The 18,824-nt window shown below is 39.6% G+C and overlaps 2 protein-coding genes across 2 annotated transcripts; one reads left to right on the top strand and one right to left on the bottom strand.

Annotated features, from left to right (window-relative positions):
* Positions 1-928: 928 nt before the first annotated feature.
* Positions 929-6,377, top strand: ldha (lactate dehydrogenase A4). The gene is made up of 8 exons (XM_030731327.1): positions 929-1,077; positions 3,024-3,149; positions 3,449-3,566; positions 3,650-3,823; positions 3,914-4,087; positions 4,262-4,379; positions 5,216-5,339; positions 5,433-6,377. The coding sequence occupies exons 2-8, from the start codon at positions 3,024-3,026 to the stop codon at positions 5,595-5,597; spliced, it is 999 nt and encodes a 332-aa protein (XP_030587187.1). The 5' UTR covers positions 929-1,077; the 3' UTR covers positions 5,598-6,377.
* A 763-nt stretch (positions 6,378-7,140) lies between these two features.
* Positions 7,141-15,932, bottom strand: tsg101a (tumor susceptibility 101a). Its single transcript, XM_030731668.1, has 10 exons — positions 15,555-15,932; positions 13,802-13,889; positions 13,649-13,714; positions 13,339-13,502; positions 12,959-13,085; positions 12,314-12,371; positions 10,524-10,618; positions 9,010-9,212; positions 8,644-8,883; positions 7,141-8,528 (listed from the first exon to the last, which is right to left on the bottom strand). The coding sequence occupies exons 1-10, from the start codon at positions 15,594-15,596 to the stop codon at positions 8,439-8,441; spliced, it is 1,173 nt and encodes a 390-aa protein (XP_030587528.1). The 5' UTR covers positions 15,597-15,932; the 3' UTR covers positions 7,141-8,438.
* Positions 15,933-18,824: the final 2,892 nt, after the last annotated feature.

The raw sequence follows: 18,824 nt of genomic DNA, 5'->3' as shown, positions 1-18,824 counted from the left end.
GTGAAGTGTAAACAGCAGTCAAAAGCAGTTTATCTGGAATCAGGTAGTCTGAGAGTAGACTTTTTGTGTGTCTGCGTGTGCCAGTGTAGGCCACTTGATGATTCAGATCAGTCTCTTTTCATAAAGAAGGTGGGGGTAGAGTTGCTATGTTGTAACTGCTACATAGTTTTCATATCTTTTGTCAGTTGAATCATATCTGTGTAAATAAATTCCCCTGATATGTAGCAGAAATCAGTGTTTTATTGCACAGGGTTGAGTAACTTGACCTGTTTTGAAATAACTCAAAGTGGACAGGAGGTGGCGCGAAATGCCGCTGGTCTGACAGTGTGACGACACAGTCACCGTTTCCTTTAAGTGACAAACACATGGTGGGTCTGTGCAGGGGGTATCCTCAAGCTAAACAGGAACATTTCCGTCTTAATTTAACAGCCAAATGACATTCCTCTACAGTGACTTGCACACAATTTTTAACACAAATTCCCTTATGATTAACGTCATGATATGTCCATTTACATCCGGCAACTGAGCCGTGGTGGCAGTGCTATATTGTTAAGTGTTGCTATATTAATTTAAAGCAAATATCCGGGACTTTTTGTATTGTATAAGTGTGTATGTCAGAACTGCAGAAGAAACCAGCATTGAGGCTTTTTGAAGTATTTAAGTCGGAACTATTTCTTCCATATGCGGACTGTCACAGGGCCCCTTGTGGGTCTCTGAACTTTTAGGTTATACAGCAGCCTGTGCATTAACCTATGATTTACAGACGGAAACAAACGCGTGTTTTTAACCATTTTAAAAACCAAGCTGTCTATATAAATATATAAAAGGAGAAGTAGTGACACAGAGAACACTATACCAGAAAGTACCGCATCCTGCCGTGGACGTGACTTACAACACGCCAAGCGACCGCACAACCATCCGAGCTCATTAATATGTAGGTACGTAACGTCTACGGAGGAGGCTGTCTTTAAATACAGGGAGACACCCCGCTGTAGCAGCACTTCTGCTGAACAGCGGTCAGTGAGGAGCCGACACATTCCAAGTCCTGTTTTCACCCGGTTCATTCAAACCTGCAAGGTAAGAAGAGGCGTCCGACTCTGACATTACACAGTACATCACCCGCATCTAAGCCTCTCTGAAGGCTGGCGTCTGTTTCGTGGCTTTAATCTGTTTTTTTATTTTATCTCTCAAACCGCGTCTTGCCGGTTGGGCAGGGGCGTGTCAGTAATGTTGATTGGTGTCAGCGGCAGACAAAATCAATTAAGACTTGCGGCTTTATTATCAGCGTCTGTCTAATTTTTATTAAAGAGTTTTATGAGTGAACAAGTCGAGCAGAGGTAACAGGTAGTCTCGGGCACATTGGAGGACTGTAATTACTTGTAGGCTGTTATGGAATATTTTATTTGCCCAGGCTTATAAAATGTAAAACACAGGAAATCTCCTGATGCGTTGACGTTCAAAAACAACCTTTACGTGTTGCTTGTTTGTCCATCTCCGTGACTGCAGCAGTGTTTTGTTGACGTAATATACGCAGTGGTTACGCATGCCTACTGCCGCCGGTGGCGACCATCTTCCAACAGTTATAAATATCCCTGCCACAGGAAATTCAATGCACTTGGACATGCTGGTACACCATAGGCGAGCGGTGTCTTTTACTGTGTTGTAGTTATCTTGTTGGTGTTTTACGACTTTGCCAGACCAAGGTCAGAATACTTATTCACCGTCCCCGCACTGCCTACACTGTCGGATTTATCAGATCGATGGCGTTCTTGGCACTGAGTTGTGGATAAATATTTGACAGTTACAGACTGATATCAATAGTAAATGACTGAATGCACGGTAGTAAAACTTTTCCAGGATTTACAATTATTAAAGAACAGATTTCGAGAGTTATGTCTTGACACAGTGGTGGACAAGAGACGTGCAGCAGCATTGTAGCTGACACCCTGAACCTCAGCAGCGATCCTAGACTACAGGCTAACAAAGGCTCCTTTTTTTTTTTTTTTTTTTTTTTTTTTTTTTTTTTAAACTGAATTTACCCCAGGACAAAGTGCTACTAAATGTAGTATGGATAAAGGATTTGGGGTAAAACTACTACACTTCTGGCTTATCCTACAGTTTTGAGCAGACTGTATATAAAAGATGTAGATGGTCACCTTGACGTCAGTTTGACATTCTGGGTGCAGCCATCTTGTTTTCTTAAAGTGAACTGATGGGTGTCTGAGAGCTCAAGGACACTGCTTAGTCGTATACTAGTGGATGCTCCATTCAAAAGTGTGCCACAACCCAGTGAAGAGCCTTATTTAATTGAATATCATCTTACAGACTAGAAGGTAGCTATTTAAGACCATAAACTCACTTAGAAAAGTTTACCGAGGACATAAATCGAGTGAGATGTAAGGCCACATTCAGTGCTTCACTTCTCAGACTGATGCCATATGGCTTTTTATTTATTATTTTTGCACCATAAAGTGTACACGCACAAACTCACTGAAGATCTCAAATGACCTAGTAGGTGTCATGGTACATTAATCTGGCCCTGCACATGGCCATACGTGCTCATCTTCACATCAGTGGAAAACGTGCCTAGTCATGCCTGTGGTGCAGCCAGGAAAATGTGAGTGTGAGACATCATCTGGGGATTGTCCCTGTTGCATGGAGGCAAGCTGCAGTACTTTTTACAAGCAGTGATTGCCATTGGAAGTGAAAAGAGGCTCTTAAAAGCGCCATCTCTAGACTAGTAATGTGTAAAGAGTTTTAGTTCTGTAATGATGAATTGAAAGGGAAATCCAAGTTTGACTCATTGTGGATTTGAAATTACTCATTGAAACTCTTGAGCTCGCTAACCACAAATTCAAATTACTCCAGATTATTCATCTTGATTTCCTGTGCTCGCCACTCCCTTTTCTAGCTGTAATCGCCCCCACACACACTTCATTCTTTTGTTCCCCTTTTTTACTTTTACATGGCCTCCCTATTGTTTCATGTCTCATCCTTCACTTCCTTTTCTTTACTTTTCACAGATGTCCACCAAGGAGAAGCTCATCGGCCATGTGATGAAGGAGGAGCCTGTTGGCAGCAGGTGCAAAGTGACTGTAGTGGGTGTCGGCATGGTGGGCATGGCCTCTGCCGTCAGTATACTGCTCAAGGTGAGGACAGGGGCTCTGAGATTAACCCTCAAGGCGGGGGGGGGGGGGGAATTAAAGTGATACAAAGCAAGAACATTGCTACAAGCCTTCTTTAAGGAATAAAAGTTGACAAAATGGACTTTGAACTAAGGATGTTGAGACTGCCACTGGAACAGACTTTGAGGTTGTGGTGATGGAGCAATAGATCACCAGATGTAACATGTCATTTACCAGAAGTGATAGACTGATCTCTGTCCGCATGATACATTTGCTGTAAAGTGTACATTGGGATATTACAGTGACCTATAATATATAATTAGGACTTGTGTGATGAGCTGGCCCTGGTTGATGTGATGGAGGACAAGTTAAAGGGTGAGGCAATGGACCTGCAGCATGGATCCCTCTTCCTTAAGACGCACAAGATTGTAGCCGATAAGGGTAAGTCCAAAAAACAGTAACTGTCCTTAAAATTACTAACACTGTTCTGTAGCTGCATCAAAATGCTTCTTTGTTCTTGTTAGACTACAGTGTGACAGCCAACTCCAAGGTAGTGGTGGTGACTGCAGGTGCCCGCCAGCAGGAGGGCGAAAGCCGCCTCAATCTGGTGCAACGCAACGTTAACATCTTTAAGTTTATCATCCCCAACATCGTCAAGTACAGCCCCAACTGCATCCTGATGGTGGTCTCCAACCCAGGTTAGACAGGAGTATGTGCTATGTATTATAGCGTTAACAGTGGCTCAAGCCAAATTAATGGCTAATGTCTTCCTATTCTTACCCATCCAGTGGACATCCTGACCTACGTTGCCTGGAAACTGAGTGGCTTCCCCCGTCACCGTGTGATTGGCTCCGGCACTAACCTCGACTCTGCTCGTTTCCGCCACATCATGGGAGAGAAGCTCCACCTGCATCCTTCTAGCTGCCATGGCTGGGTCATCGGAGAGCATGGCGACTCCAGCGGTGTGTAGTTCTGACTTAAAAATAAAATCTCTGGTCTGTTTGACCAGCTACTTTTTACATTTATTGGGGAGCTACATGTGATATTTACACTGCGATAGTTGAATTTTCATGTGCAATTCAGAATTTCCTGACTATTAATACCACCCCTCCCCACACCCCATATATATCTTATAGTACCTGTGTGGAGTGGTGTGAATGTTGCTGGAGTTTCTCTTCAAGGCCTCAACCCAAACATGGGGACTGATGGTGACCAAGAGAACTGGAAGGAAGTGCACAAGATGGTGGTTGATGGGTAAGTGTTGCAATTTATTTGCAGGTAACCCACCAAAGAGCTTCAACACTGACTTACTCTGCAAACAAATACTGTCTTGCACATAGAGGAAAAATCCCAATAACCATAATGGAGCAGACTTGCCTTCCTGAAGAATTTGACCAGGTGTGAGACAAATGTCAAGCGAAGGCATATACTGCAAAACATTGGAGTCTATCAACCCATTCAAACATACAGATTTGACATGTATACAGGAAGTGTGCTAATCCCCCATGAGCTAACATATTAGACTAGTGCTCATTGGCTCCCTTGAACTCCTGTGTCTAAGTAAAATGTCTGCCAATGTTAATGTCACAGAAGTGTCCATAATAAGTGACCTGTTATCTATATTGGATTTTGTTTCAACATGTCTGAAAGTTGCATAATGCAACAGTTTGCAGACAGGTTTATATTGCACTTTTATTGTCAGGTAATCAGTAGGCTTGTATTGTAATAGCTGGGTCTTTAGTGCAGCCATGTAGAGCACAATGTGTTCTTTGTCCCTGTGAAGACTTATCATTTCACACTTTATCTTTACAAAGATGAGGAGAAATGCATATGATGTCTCAACAGAAGAACTGGCATCAGCTAAGGTGCACCTCTGAGTTCTCCTGTAGAGAGCTAATTTGTCTTCAGTTAGCTTTTAAAGGCAGTTCAAATGATATTTTTCTCTAGTTTATGGTGTCAAATTCCTGTTTAAAGGCTGCATGCAAATACCTATGGCTGCAATCACTGAATGACTACCATAAACGTGTTCAAAGAAACATTGGATGATGCAGGCCAAATGGATGCAGCTCATCTTGTTGTCTGTGCTGCAGAGCCTATGAGGTCATCAAGCTGAAGGGCTACACTTCCTGGGCCATTGGTATGTCTGTGGCTGACCTAGTGGAAAGCATCATGAAGAATCTGCACAAGGTGCACCCTGTGTCTACACTTGTCCAGGTACGTGAGAATTGTAATCTTCAAAAAAAGCTATACATTCTGCAGATATCAAGCTGGCCTTGTAACAGTGTTTCCTTGCCTCTTGCTGTATAGGGCATGCATGGAGTGAAGGAAGAGGTCTTCCTCAGCATCCCTTGTGTCCTGGGCAACAGCGGCTTGACAGATGTCATTCATATGACACTGAAGCCTGAGGAGGAGAAGCAGCTGGTGAAGAGTGCTGAGACCCTGTGGGGTGTACAGAAGGAGCTCACACTGTGAAGAGCACTGCTCTGAATTCTCCAGTTGTCCCTAAAATGACACCAAACACCAGTTGACTCCCTCCTAGTTTCCCTGTTGTGTACTGCATAGTAATGGGAAAATGTCACCTGTGAATATCTAATGATGAAAAAAGGCTAAGTGCTTATAATGAAACCACTCAACTAGGTTTTACTTTTTAGATATTCACATATAAGTGTCATTTTTCCTTTGCCTCCTCCAACCTGCCCCTCGGTACTCCATGACTGAATTTTTGGAAACTCTTACCTGTAGCCTTATAAGTCACCGTGTTGAGTGTATATCCATTTGATGTTGTCTTTATGAAGTCATGCAGTTCTTGTGCATATATTCTGTGTACTGTATGTTACTGAGTACTGTTGCTGCTTTTTCTGTACTCTCCTAGGTCAGTTTGTATGCATTTTGTGGCCGTTAAAGTTATGTTTTCCACTTGGTAATCTCTGTTTTCGTCTTATTTGGAGTAGAACAGAGACATTCCATTCACTGAGGAGGGCTTCCTATCCACCCACAGTAATACTGCTGCATATATCTCTGGGCCAAAATCTTGTGACACCAAAGTACCTTATATGATAGTGAAGCAGACTTCCATCTATTGCTTGGTCCTGAAACCTTCTTAAACAAAGCTAACCACAAGTGCACTGACAAATAATTTAAAAGGAAAATTTTATGGAGCAACAAAAAGTTTACATCTGAGAGAACAAATTATGTTGCTGCCATAACTCGGAGATAACAGATACAGTGGAAAAGGGTCAGGTTATGAATCATAAGAGTCCATAAGGTGTTTGCTCATGCATTCTAAATGTCCTAAAAATATATATATATATTTTTTTTTTTTAACACTCCACCTGACTCTAGAAAAGAACCTATAAGAAAAACCTATTATATTTATAATTAATACACTATTTATGTATTAATGTTACCATATTGAAAAGGATTTATCAATTTACTGGGAAACCTGTCGTGGCAGCTGGATATTGGTTTGTTTGCAGCAACATCAAATAAATCTGCCAGGATGATACAAGTCTGTCCTGTGTTCTTTCTTTGCCATTAAACTGAGGGAAACATCAGGTTAAAGCTGACTCAGCAGCACTCAGTGCTCAGCTATGGGTGAATATTAGGCTGATACAAGATTTCAAGACATCAAAAATGACAAATGTCTAAGCACAATTCACCTGTTTTAATACTACTCTACCTGCTAGCATTCTTCTTTTTGACTGATTCTAAATGTATCCCAGCTGGTCATGGTAAGTAAAATGATAAAAGCTGGTTTATATACAGAAACATTTTCTTAACACTCAAACTGCTTCTACATTATAAGCCATAAACAACCAGTGTGGACAATTATGGTCTGTTAATTTGGTCTTCAATGTGCAGAACAGACCAGAAAGCTTCGGATTAGTACACAACCCACTCCAAACCACTGCTGCCCTTTTCTGCACTGTAGTTGTACATGACTGACAAGCAACAGAAAATCCCTCAATTATGAAAACCACATGAACACTGATGACATGACCAAAAAGACGACCCATTAAATCAGATTTATTTGTACTGATTTACATAAATCTACAGATATAAAAGAAAGTGGTCTATGGTTAAACTGAGAGAAAAAAATATACAATTCAAAGTGCATTTAGTAAAAGGCTAAATTAAAGAAAAAACTTTACATGAGTTAAATTTCTGATTAGTACATTTGTTTATTTTTTGCACCCTCTGAACACCCAGCTTTAATCTTATGTTTATTTTAACCTTCTCAGCAGAACTGAGAATGAGTGGACAGCACAGGAAAAAAGAAAATCAAACAATGCAGAAATTCCTTTACAATTCAGTACTCTGCCAAGACTGCCATCCACTTTAGAGACACTCAACAGAGTGAAACAAAAACTGTACATGACTGGTTAAAATCGTCAGACTGGAGGGTAAAACAGGCAGCCGACACACTGAAGGAACCTCACACTTTCATAAGGAGACACAAAAATGGAGAATTATGTAGTGTGGGCAAGTGGCATAAGAGCTTAAATTAAAGCTGAATGTCTGCCCAAAACAAACCAGGTCAGATTCATGGGTATCATTCCTTCAACTATGTTAAAGTGATCTCTAACTTTATGGCTACTGAAAATGACCCAAAACATAAACTCCTACAGCAGAAATCCTGAGGCTGAACCCTGCCCTTCCTGAAAAGTAATCCTGGGTATTTAAATCGCAGGCTTATCTTTTCATTACAAAGGGAGTGATCATATGGGGCTCTCTACAAAGCTCCTCTCTTTTAGCCCCTACCATTTGTGCTTACTAGCCAAATGATGTTGTATGGCAAAGAGATTGCCAACAGAACCTGTGGGCTAATCTGTAGTGCAGCATACCGTACACCAGCGTGGTTAAAGAGGCATGGGAAAAAGTCACATACAAAGCACACACAACAGAAAAAAATTAACAATACAGCATGTTCAACAGTTTTGTTTTTTGTTTTTTTTTAATGTTAATACCAAATTTTAAAGTTGATAGTGTTTCTAAATATTGGGGCCATAAAAATAACACTGTCATGTCTGGGTCATGTCTTTACACAACGACCCCAAAGGAGTGTTTGTTTAGATCAGAATGCAAACGACATCTAGCTACAACTATGGCTGCAATTTAACATTCAAAAGTGTAATTTTACTTTGTTGTTGCTGTTCAAATTTCTGTCCCATAAGAATAAATTTAATATAGACTATAAAATAAGAGCAGCTGGCTGATATATAAGATGTAATTAAAATAAAACAATACAGCAAGAGGAAGAGGAGAGAGAAAGAGAGCATGAAGATATGAATGTTTCTAGGTAGTCCGTATAGGTCAGTAGAGGTCACTCAGCCCAGCAGTCTTGCGGGCTTTTTGCATAAGCGCACGAAGCTGAAACTGCTTCCTGGACAGAAGGCGTACGTGCTGTAACAGAAGAGAATAAGAGCCAGTTAGGTTAAAAAAAAATCACAGAATGCTAATGTGTCTGTATTCTTGATTCTGTTAATGCATGCACTAGCAGTTATTTTGATGTGGTTACCTTGAGAAAAACTTCCAGGTCTATGACGCCCCTGCGGAGGGCTTCTCCCAGGTAGAAGATTGTGTCTTCAATTGCATTCTCTTCAGCATACAGGTTCAGGATCTGTTTGTACAACGGAGCTGTGGGCACAATGACGTCATCAATGTCATTGTTCTCTGACTGGTTCTCCATTTTCTCCAAGGCCTCAGTCAGCTCCTCGTCTTTTCTCTTCAGCAGCTCAATGTTCCTGTCAACTTCAGTCTAGTGGAAACATGGCAATCGCAAATATTTAGCAAATCTCAAAAATGGCTGCTGTAAGAGGTAACTGATGAATGAGAAAAACAACACACAAAAAGATTTAACACTGAAAGTATGAGCGTGTCTCACCACTTCCTGGTCCAGTCTTGAGATCATCTCTTCTAGTTTCTGATGTCCTTTCTTCAGGTCCTCTTCTGTTCGCTTCAGGGCATCCAACTCAGCCTGAGCTCTGTCCATCTCCTCCTTCATCCTCCAGCGCAACTTGTCACTCACAGCTGAAATCAGGGATGCACGGATGGTGTCCTCACCGATGGTGCCATCTCTGTTTGGGCCTTAAGAGGAAGAGATTATGACGTCACGTGAGAGAGTGAACACAAACAGGAGAGAGACAGCTGGAAAAATGTACTCCTACATCTTGTTAGGCTTTCCTGTTAATGGACCAATAGTATCAGCTAACCATCTTGAGGCAACTGTAAGAATGACTAAATTATCATCACACATCACTATCCATCCTCACATTACAGTTCTTCAAGGAAAATTAAAGGAATTAAATGCAAAGCACATTCAAAATAGTATCAACTGTATCTACAGTCCCAGCGAAGAATCCCCACAGAGACATTTGACAACAAGGTTTAAATACAAACAAAAGGGTATTGGCTTGATGATTCAAAAGCTCCATGAAATGAGGTTTGGGTAATCTGGTAATTGAGAATGGTCATACAACATACTATTCACATAATTTTCCCAGTTAAACTATGAGCCCCTTGTTTTTCATGGAAGCTCCCGCTCTTTTATGCTTCTTGGATAACATCTTTAATTTTACATTTTACTTTTTTAAAAATTATTTAATTACTTAATTTTATGCTTTTATTGAAAAAAAAAATGCAACCGCTGTAGATAACCGTTCTACACTTTAAGGCTAGTATTTTGGACTGGACTGTGGAACACTTATATTTCATATACTTTATTAGTCTTTTATACTACCTGTACAAGACAGTTCAAATACTTGCAAATTGCAGATTACATAACAGTGAATGTACTGGTAAATGTCTTCAGAGTCAAGACCACCTTGTGTACAGTCTGGAGTCAGCACCACAAATGTCAGAGTTAAATCACCTACTAGGTGACCCCATTTCTTCTCCTGTACAGTTCCCATCCTAAATATAGAACTGTGTGCTTCTGAAGTTTAAGTTGTGGAGGTCATAAAGAAGCTGTTCCTTTCCCTTCAGGTCCATCCCACCCTTTTGGCCTTTAACAGACCCCACTCTAGTTACACTAATGACCTTTCACTAGTGGGTAGGCACGCCACTCAAGTTATTCATAATGTGAGAGTTTAAGTCAAAAAGGTCAAGTGTCTGCAGTCTGGATTAACTAAACATCAAGAAGTGTTGTTTTATTAAAGGTGAATAAAGTTATAGCTAAGAATTAAAACTCTTTATTGTAATGTTTATACAGAAAGGAGACAAGAGTGGACACATACAGAAAATTACAGTTTCCAAGTGAACATATTTGCATCTCGTGCATCTGTGCAGTTTGTTAAATTGTTGGACTCTGTGCAAAATTAAAATTTCAAACATACCCACAAGGAGAAAAGAGAAAAAAAACCCAAAAACAAGCACACAGATACTGAATGTAATACATACCCACTGTGGAAACTGGAGTCTGGGTGGGGTAGTGTGCAGGTCCAGCAGTGGCTGGATAAGAGTTCCCCCCTGGGTACTGGTAACCTGGGTAGCCTCTGAAAATAGTTACACGATCACCAAGCTAATGCTTTACATTTTCTATTTTAAAACATTTCAAGAATATATGTGTAACATTCATCCATAAATGTAACTGAGCCAGTAGTGCAGAGTCCTGGTAATAAGAACAATTGTGTGACACAACCAGGGTTATAATAGTTTTGGATTTTACATTATAGTTTAGTTTTAGTTAGTTTTTACTTTTTTTTCTCTAATTCAGTTAGTTTTAATTAGTTTTCAGAGTGGTTTTGCTCGTTTTTATTAGTTTTTATTTTTGGTTTTATGCTTAGTTTTAGTTAGTTTCAGTATTAGTTTTAGTATTTTCATACTTAATCAGGTACCCTTTAAAGATACCCTTTAAAGAAATATATTCAGCAACCAACTGTTCACAGACAGCAGAACTACATGCTAAATGTGTGCAATATTAAGGACACACATGAACATCAACAGGGAGAAACAAAGAACAATATGAACTCCAAAACTCGATAAATTCTACAATAAACTCCCAATAAAGTTCAGCCTCAGTGCAGCAGATTAATAACAGCTACATGTGGTGTTTGACAAAAACAAACTCCTTGAAGGAGTCAAAGCTCAAATCCAGCTGCATCCTGATGTTCTCACCACCTGATGCTGCTTCTGTTTTGGAGCTAGCTTGGTTAGATGCTCGCTGATTAGACTTGCAGGGTCTTTGCGGCCTATGTAGCCTACGGAAGTGTCCGACCTCATGTCCGCATTTATGCTTGCGTAGCTGGATTGCGTGTGTTAATTACCTTGTGGTTGTGTGCTGGGGGTTTTTTGGTCCTTGCTCTTTGTGCTCAGTTTTTAGGGTGCAAACATATTTGTCCCTGTTTTTTCACTTTCTTCATTCCTTCACGTCCATTCCCATAGTTTCAGCAGCTCCCTCCAGGAATTTGCTGACATTTGTGAGTCCTTATATTGATGCTTTGATTATTAGTCCTGATTGTTATTATCTGACTGATAAAGTAGCCGGAAACACACAGGGACTAAACACAACGTTGTGGGCTGCGTTGACCCGACGAGTAGTCACGTTTCTCTGGAGGTGCAGGCCAGGTTGCCTTGTAGGATGAGAGCGGTTTCTGTAGCTGCCTTGTCTGCGCTTCTCAGGTCTACTTTGATGTTGGTGTTTTTTTTCCTGACTAAGAAGTGTTCCGTACATCATCCACAACATCATCCACAACAAGACACTCGCTGCTATCTGTGCTATCATAGTAAAAAAAAAAAAAAAAAAAAAAACACCACATGGGACTCTCTGAGGAGCAGCGCGGTGTGCGCACGCACTCACATGCGCACCCATTTGCCCGACGGCGTTCCGAGCTTAAACTCGGAGAGAGGAAAAAAATGATTTCATATCAATCCACAAGACTTTTGAAAAAATAACAATATCTATAATTTCAGTTAGTTTTAGTTAGTTTTGTAAACTCACAATTCAGTTTTTGTTAGTTGTCGTTTCTTCCTTTTAATTTTAGTTTTTATTTATTTCAGTTAACGACAATGTTTTTTCAATTTCAGTCTTCGTTATTTCGTTCGTTTTCGTTAACTATAATAACCCTGGACACAAGTCAGTGAATAAACTCCACAATCAAACATGTTGGACACCATTTGTTGTGATACATACAATATGTATGAGTGTTAGATGTGGCCAATGACTGAGAAGGGCTTAATAAAACTCTTACCCAGAGTTAGGATTTGGGCCATATGGTGAGACCGCAGGCATGCCAGGCATGTAGGAAGCTGTGGCAGAGAAAGAGAATCAAACAACCAAAACTCAGGACACAAAGGTCAAAAGTTTATTTGATTTTTTTTTTTTTTTTTTTGGCTCAAACACATAGAACACAGAGTATAAGCTTCAACGGTGTGTTGCAGTGATAAGTGAGCGCCATCTGGTGCCCAAAAAAATAAACACACAGTTTAAAAAATAAGCCAATAAGAAGACATTTTTGTGAACAGCAATATAAACTTACTAAACCACTGTCATTACAGAAATATCATAAATCTGTTCTTTAGACAACAGGTAATGCATAAATATCAAACTGTTCAGAATTGCTCGATGGATCAATTTGAAGAAAAATTGGCTTTTTTCCTATTTTAAATCAACTGATTGGCATTCTGCAGACTGTAGTTTGTGGTTCTTAAGAATAGTGTTAGACTTTTATAGTAATTAAGTATATTGGGGATACATACAGTTCATATATTCTTTATGTTAGCACTATATCTCACATGAAGAAATAGAAATACATGGTGATTCAGATAGCCAACACTTTTGAAAAGGGTCACAGCTCCTAAGGTTGTCCTGTTTAGAACAAATGTATCTCACTCACAATTAGGGGGTCCAGCTGCTTGAAAGGCTTGGTAGGGGGCTTGTGTGGTGGGACGAGAAAACACAGGGGGCTCCTCTCCAAACACCACAATCATCACCTGAATCAGACCATACAGGTCTGACTGAGGCTGAGAGACAAACAGTGAGAGACAAATTTTATGAATCAAATCACCAGAAAAGTCAAGAATGCAAATGATATCTACAGTCATAGACTCCTTTAATCCTCAATGCTGAAATGTTGCCTTCTTGTCCATCCAGTCAATTTTTTTGAGCTACATTTCAGTATTCAGAAACTCTAGTCCCCACACCACATACTTTTAACACCTTAAACATATTTTTAACATGGATGGAAATGATACTGATTGAACACATCAAACTTACATGCTTCCACTCATGTAGATACGGCAGGTAGATCTTGCCATTAGCATCTATGTGCTTGCCAGTTTTGATCATCATAGCGCTGGTAGGTTTGACGAAACATATAGGAGGGTTGTAGGGATACGTGTCCAGCAGCCACAAACACACTGGAATGTTATAGACATTACCTACAGAAATCAAACACACATTGTTACATATAGTAACAATGGCAAGAGTGTAAACAGAAATGAACAAAACCTGAAATTTAACTATGCTCAAAATACACAATGTGAAGGAAAATGAATTTTTAGCATGTAAGAGAAACAGTCATTACCTCTGTAGCTCACAGGAACAGTTCCTGTCAAGCTCATCAGATCTCTTGTGGAGCCATCATTAAATACTGAAATAAAAGCAGATGTATACTATTGTACAACATAACTGAGAGCAGACAATTATCAAAACACCAGATCAATATTATTCTATTTACCATAAGCATCCATTACTGGCTTCAAATCCTTGTACTGGGAGATGACATTGGTTATCTCACGAACAGTCAGATCTCTGTATTTGTATTGCTGGTCAACGAGAAGTAGAGGATACAACATATATATATATATTTACTTTTTTATACACACACACACACACGTTAATATGATAGCACACTTAAATTTCAGACAAGTTTTGAAATGCAGGTGACAAAACTGAGACAAGGTTGTTTGCATAGGCAGTAATTTTGGCATAGCTTATACTTTTGAGTTGTTTAATTTTGGCCTCTGCAGTACAAAATGATAACTTGTGTTGACTGATTTTATTTCACTCTAATACATATCATAGACCATAAATAGCACAGACTAAAAACAAGACACCACATACAATAAGTGTCAGAATAAGGAGCACTAAAAAGTAATCAAAGATCAGCTTATTTCCATGGTGGATTTTTTGGAAGCATTACATGACCACTTTAATCTACAAAAGTAATAAAAAACCAAAGTTTGCTGACATAGATAGTTAAGCATATAATGTAATAGTTTAGTTTGAGCCTACTGTAATTGGTTTTGGATTTTTTTTTTTTTTTATGAAGGCCCCTAAACCATGAGTTTCATGTATAATCAAAGTCTGATTGGACAAAAAAAAAAAAAAAGAGCATAATATTTCCTTTCCTTTCCTGAAAATAATTATTTTTTTCTTATTTAAAAATCTTAATTTTAGAATTATCTTTTTAGTAGCTGATAGGCAGCCATACTTGAACCTGAAAAATTCTCCTATGTACTTTACACTATTAGACGAGCTAAGCGAGTTACATTTGACCCACGGGTTTTAAAACATCGTTAATTTTCTTGGTTACAAGCAAAAAGACTATTTACAGTCTTCTCCAGATGAAGTGAAAGCTTATTTTTCCTCAAGCCACAGGCTAATAGATTCTAATTCCTGTGACAATTTAAGTTCAATATTCTTAGGATTTTTTTCCTCTAACTAAAAGAACAAAATCATCTGCATAAAGGAAAGGTACAAAAGACACAGGCTGAGACATGTCATTAATATACACTACATAACATTTCCAAGGGGTAAACTTGAAGAACCACAATGTAATACTACATACCGTTTTCTTTCCGACAAATAATACTTGAAACACCTTACAGACTACACCTATGGCCTCTAGTTTTGCTTGTAGATTAGAATGATCCACAGTATCAAAAGCCTTTTTAAGGTAAATCATCATACAGCATCAATATAAAAACTATTATCCATACTACATCTAATGTTATCACAGAGGTAAGAGCAGTATTAGTAGAGTACCCTGATTTAAAACCAAATGAAATTCATGCGTTGTCCGTTTGGCACTGTGATCATGAACAGTTCTCTCAAGTATTTTGTATACCACTGCCAATAAAGATACAGGTCTGTAGTTACCTTCAAAAATGTGGTCTCACTTTTTAAACAAAGTAACAACTCTAACAATTTTAACTCCAGGGTTAAGTTAATAACATATGTAGCTATATTTATTCTGTAGTTATACAGTTAACTAGATCGAGTTACACACAAATTCACTCAAAGTATGCCATAAAAATAATATTTAAGTGACTTTATTATCTTAAACTAGACGAAAAAAAGATTGTTTTTTGAACAAAACTCGTACCAGGAAATGTTAACCTGGCATCTAACGTTAGCTTATAGAGTCCTGTTTGGTACTTGCTAACTTGCTATAGTTTCTCATCAACTAATACGACAGTCAAACTTACCTTTAGCATTTTCTTCAGGGCACTTTCGTTGACCACTGACATTTTTCTCGGGTGTTTGTTTTGACTGTTCTTACTAATAAATGCCACCTAGATTGACAGCGAATGCCAGCTAACGCTAGCTAGCGGGGCTTCAATAATGCTAGGCTAACGTTAGCCCAGCCTCGGGCCGACTGAAAATAAGAGAATGATTCAGCTACTAGAAGAAACCCTCCAGTCCGGTATGGGAACAGTAACTGTGGTTCACGCGAATACTCAACAAACAGCACAGAAATCTACCAAAAAACAAACAAACTGTTCTAAAAAAAGAGCTCAAAAAAACAAAAATGCGATGGTCAACAACAAGAATTTTCGGTAGTCCTGATTAGTGCTTCCGGTCTGTGACGTGTTCAATACGTCAATAGAAGGTAGACCAATCTATAAATCCAAACATTTAATTGAGTAATAGATACATATAAACAGCATGTCGTGGTAATTCCATTCAATTTTTTTTTCATTTCGGACCAATTCACAATAACAGCTGCCCCAAGGCACTTCATACTGCATTCTTACATGAGTTTAAAAAAGAAGAATTGGATGCACACGTTTGAATTTATTTTGGATATCCACACATACAGGCTCAAATATATACATATACTCACTTAAATCTTTTAATAAGTGGAACTAAAGGGAGAAGGGCAAGGCCTATTAACTTCCCATTAGTGATCATGTTTAATAGTTTCTCTTTGCCAACATTAAAATAATTTGTTTAACAGCACTTATGGGATTGAGCAATACTCAGAAAAATGGCAAAGCTCAAGGAACTCAGTGAAAATCTAAGAAGCAGAATTGTAGATCTGCACAAGTTGGGAAAGTCTCTTGGAGCTACTTCTAAACAACTGCACCATTTCAAGCAGGGTGGTGCAGTGTTGCCTCACAGCAATAAGGTCCAGGCTTTTGAGCCTGTTGACCATAACATTACACAGATTAGAGCATGCCATAGGTATTAAAGGTAGTGCACTGCAGTGGTTTGAATCATATTTATCTAATAGACTCCGATTTGTTCATGTAAATGGGGAGTCTTCATCACACACTAAGGTTAATTATGGAGTTCCACAGGGTTCTGTGCTAGGACCAATTCTATTTACATTATACATGCTTCCCTTAGGCAGCATTGCATAAATTTTCATTGTTACACAGATGATACTCAGCTTTATCTATTGATGAAGCCACATCAATTAGTTAAACTGCAGGAATGTCTTAAAGACATTAAGGCCTGGATGACCTCTAATTTCCTGCTTCTAAATTCAGATAAAACTGAAATTCTTGTACTCTCCCCCACAAATCTTAGAAACATGGTGTCGAGCCAGATACTTACTCTGGATGGCATTACCTTGGCCTCCAGTAACACTGTGAGAAATCTTGGAGTCATTTTTGACCAGGATATGTACTTCAATGCACATATTAAACAAATATGTAGGACTGCTTTTTTGCATTTGTGCAGTATTTCTAAAATTTGAAACATCCTTTCTCAGACTGATGCTGAAAAGGTAATTCATGCATTTATTACTTCTAGGCTGGACTATTGTAATTCATTATTATCAGGCTGTCCTAAAAGCTCCCTGAAAAGCCTTCAGCTGATCCAAAATGCTGCAGCTAGAGTACTGACAGGGACTAGAAAGAGAGAGCATATTTCTCCCATATTGGCTTCTCTTCATTGGCTCCCTGTTAAATCTAGAATTGAATTTAAAATTCTTCTCCTCACATAGAAGGTCTTGAATCATCAGGCCCCATCTTATCTTAAAGATCTCATAGTACCATATCACCCAAATAGAGCACTTTGCTCTCAGACTGCTGGCTTACTTGTGGTTCCTAGGATACTTAAAAGTAGAGTGGGAGGCAGAGCCTTCAGCTTTCAGGCCCCTTTTCTGTGGAATCAGCTCCCAGCTTGGATTCAGGAGACAGACACCCTCTCTATTTTTAAGATTAGGCTAAAAACCTTCCTTTTTAATCAAGCTAGTTAGGGCTGGATCAGGTGACCCTGAACCATCCCTTAGTTATGCTGCTATAGGCCTAGGCTGCTGGGGGGGGGGGGGGGGGGGGGGGGGGGGGTTCCCATAATGCACTGTTTCTTTTCATTCACCTTATTTACTTTGTTTATACTCCACTCTGCATTTAATCATTAATCGTTATTAATCTCTGGCTCTCTTCCACAGCATGTCTCTTGTCCTGTCTCTCTCCCCTCAGCCCAACCGATGACTGCCCCTCCCTGAGCCTGGTTCTGCTGGAGGTTTTTTTCTGGTTAAAAGGGAGTTTTTCCTTCCCACTGTTGCCAAGTGCTGCTCATAGGGGGTTGTTTTGACTGTTGGGTTTTCTCTGTATCATTGTAGGGTCTTTACCCACAATACAAAGCATCTTGTGGCGACTGTTTGTTGTGATTTGGTGCTATATAAATAAAATTGAATTGAATTGAATTGAATCTACAATCATAGGCATGAATCTGAGTGCGATTGGTTGTCTGTCTTTCCATGCTAGGCCTGTGACAGACTGGCAACTTATCCAGGGTGTGCCCTGCCTCTTACCCCATGACAGCAGGGATAGGGTGAGAGTGGCTTGATAAGTTCCGTGAACTGGAAATCTCTGCAACACCAGTGTCACTGTCCACAACGGAACAAGGTTTACATCACCGTGGACTGAGAGGGTGCTGACAAACCCTAACTCTGCTCCAAAATCGACACCTTCAACCTCAACTAAAATTTGCAGCTGCCCACATGGGCAAGCCAATTCTGGAGAATGTTTTATGGTCAGACGAGACAAAGATTGATTTATTTAGCCACAATGACAAAAGGTATGTTTGGAGGAGGAATTAGCAGGCTTTCAGACCTAAGAACACTGTACCGACAGTCAACCATGGTGGCGGCAGCACCATGCTCTGGGGCTGCTTTGCTGCCAGTGGTACTGGTACATTCCACAAAGTGGACAGAATAATGAAGAAGGATGACTACCTACAAATTCTTCAGCTTCACTTCAAATCAACAGCTAACCCTAACCCTAACTCTTGGACACAGTTTGGGGTTCCAACACGACAATGATCCCAAACACTGGTTTTGGAATGGGTAAAGCAGATTAACATTACACTTCTGGAAGGGCCTTCCCAAAGCCCCAACCTCAACCTTATTGAAAATTTCTGGACTATGCTTAAAAGCCAGGTCTGTGCCAGGAAACCAACCAATTTAAATGAACTCTGCCAATTCTGCCAAGAAGAGCAGTCAAATATTCATCCAGAATTATGCC

This window comes from Archocentrus centrarchus, chromosome 6 (assembly GCF_007364275.1).
Source record: "Archocentrus centrarchus isolate MPI-CPG fArcCen1 chromosome 6, fArcCen1, whole genome shotgun sequence".
Classification (NCBI taxonomy): Eukaryota; Metazoa; Chordata; class Actinopteri; order Cichliformes; family Cichlidae; genus Archocentrus; species Archocentrus centrarchus.
This window is presented reverse-complemented; position numbering and strand designations above follow the sequence as displayed.

Bases quoted from the DNA above. Each gene is read 5' to 3' on its own strand.
- ldha (XM_030731327.1), top strand. From the start codon at position 3,024: ATGTCCACCAAGGAGAAGCTCATCGGCCATGTGATGAAGGAGGAGCCT. The intron at 3,150-3,448 runs GTGAGGACAGGG...ATATATAATTAG, and splicing joins CCGTCAGTATACTGCTCAAG to GACTTGTGTGATGAGCTGGC. The intron at 3,824-3,913 runs GTTAGACAGGAG...TTACCCATCCAG, and splicing joins GATGGTGGTCTCCAACCCAG to TGGACATCCTGACCTACGTT.
- tsg101a (XM_030731668.1), bottom strand. From the start codon at position 15,596: ATGTCAGTGGTCAACGAAAGTGCCCTGAAGAAAATGCTAAAG. The intron at 13,715-13,801 runs GTAAATAGAATA...CTTTTATTTCAG, and splicing joins GCCAGTAATGGATGCTTATG to TATTTAATGATGGCTCCACA. The intron at 8,529-8,643 runs GTAACCACATCA...CTTCTGTTACAG, and splicing joins ACCTGGAAGTTTTTCTCAAG to CACGTACGCCTTCTGTCCAG.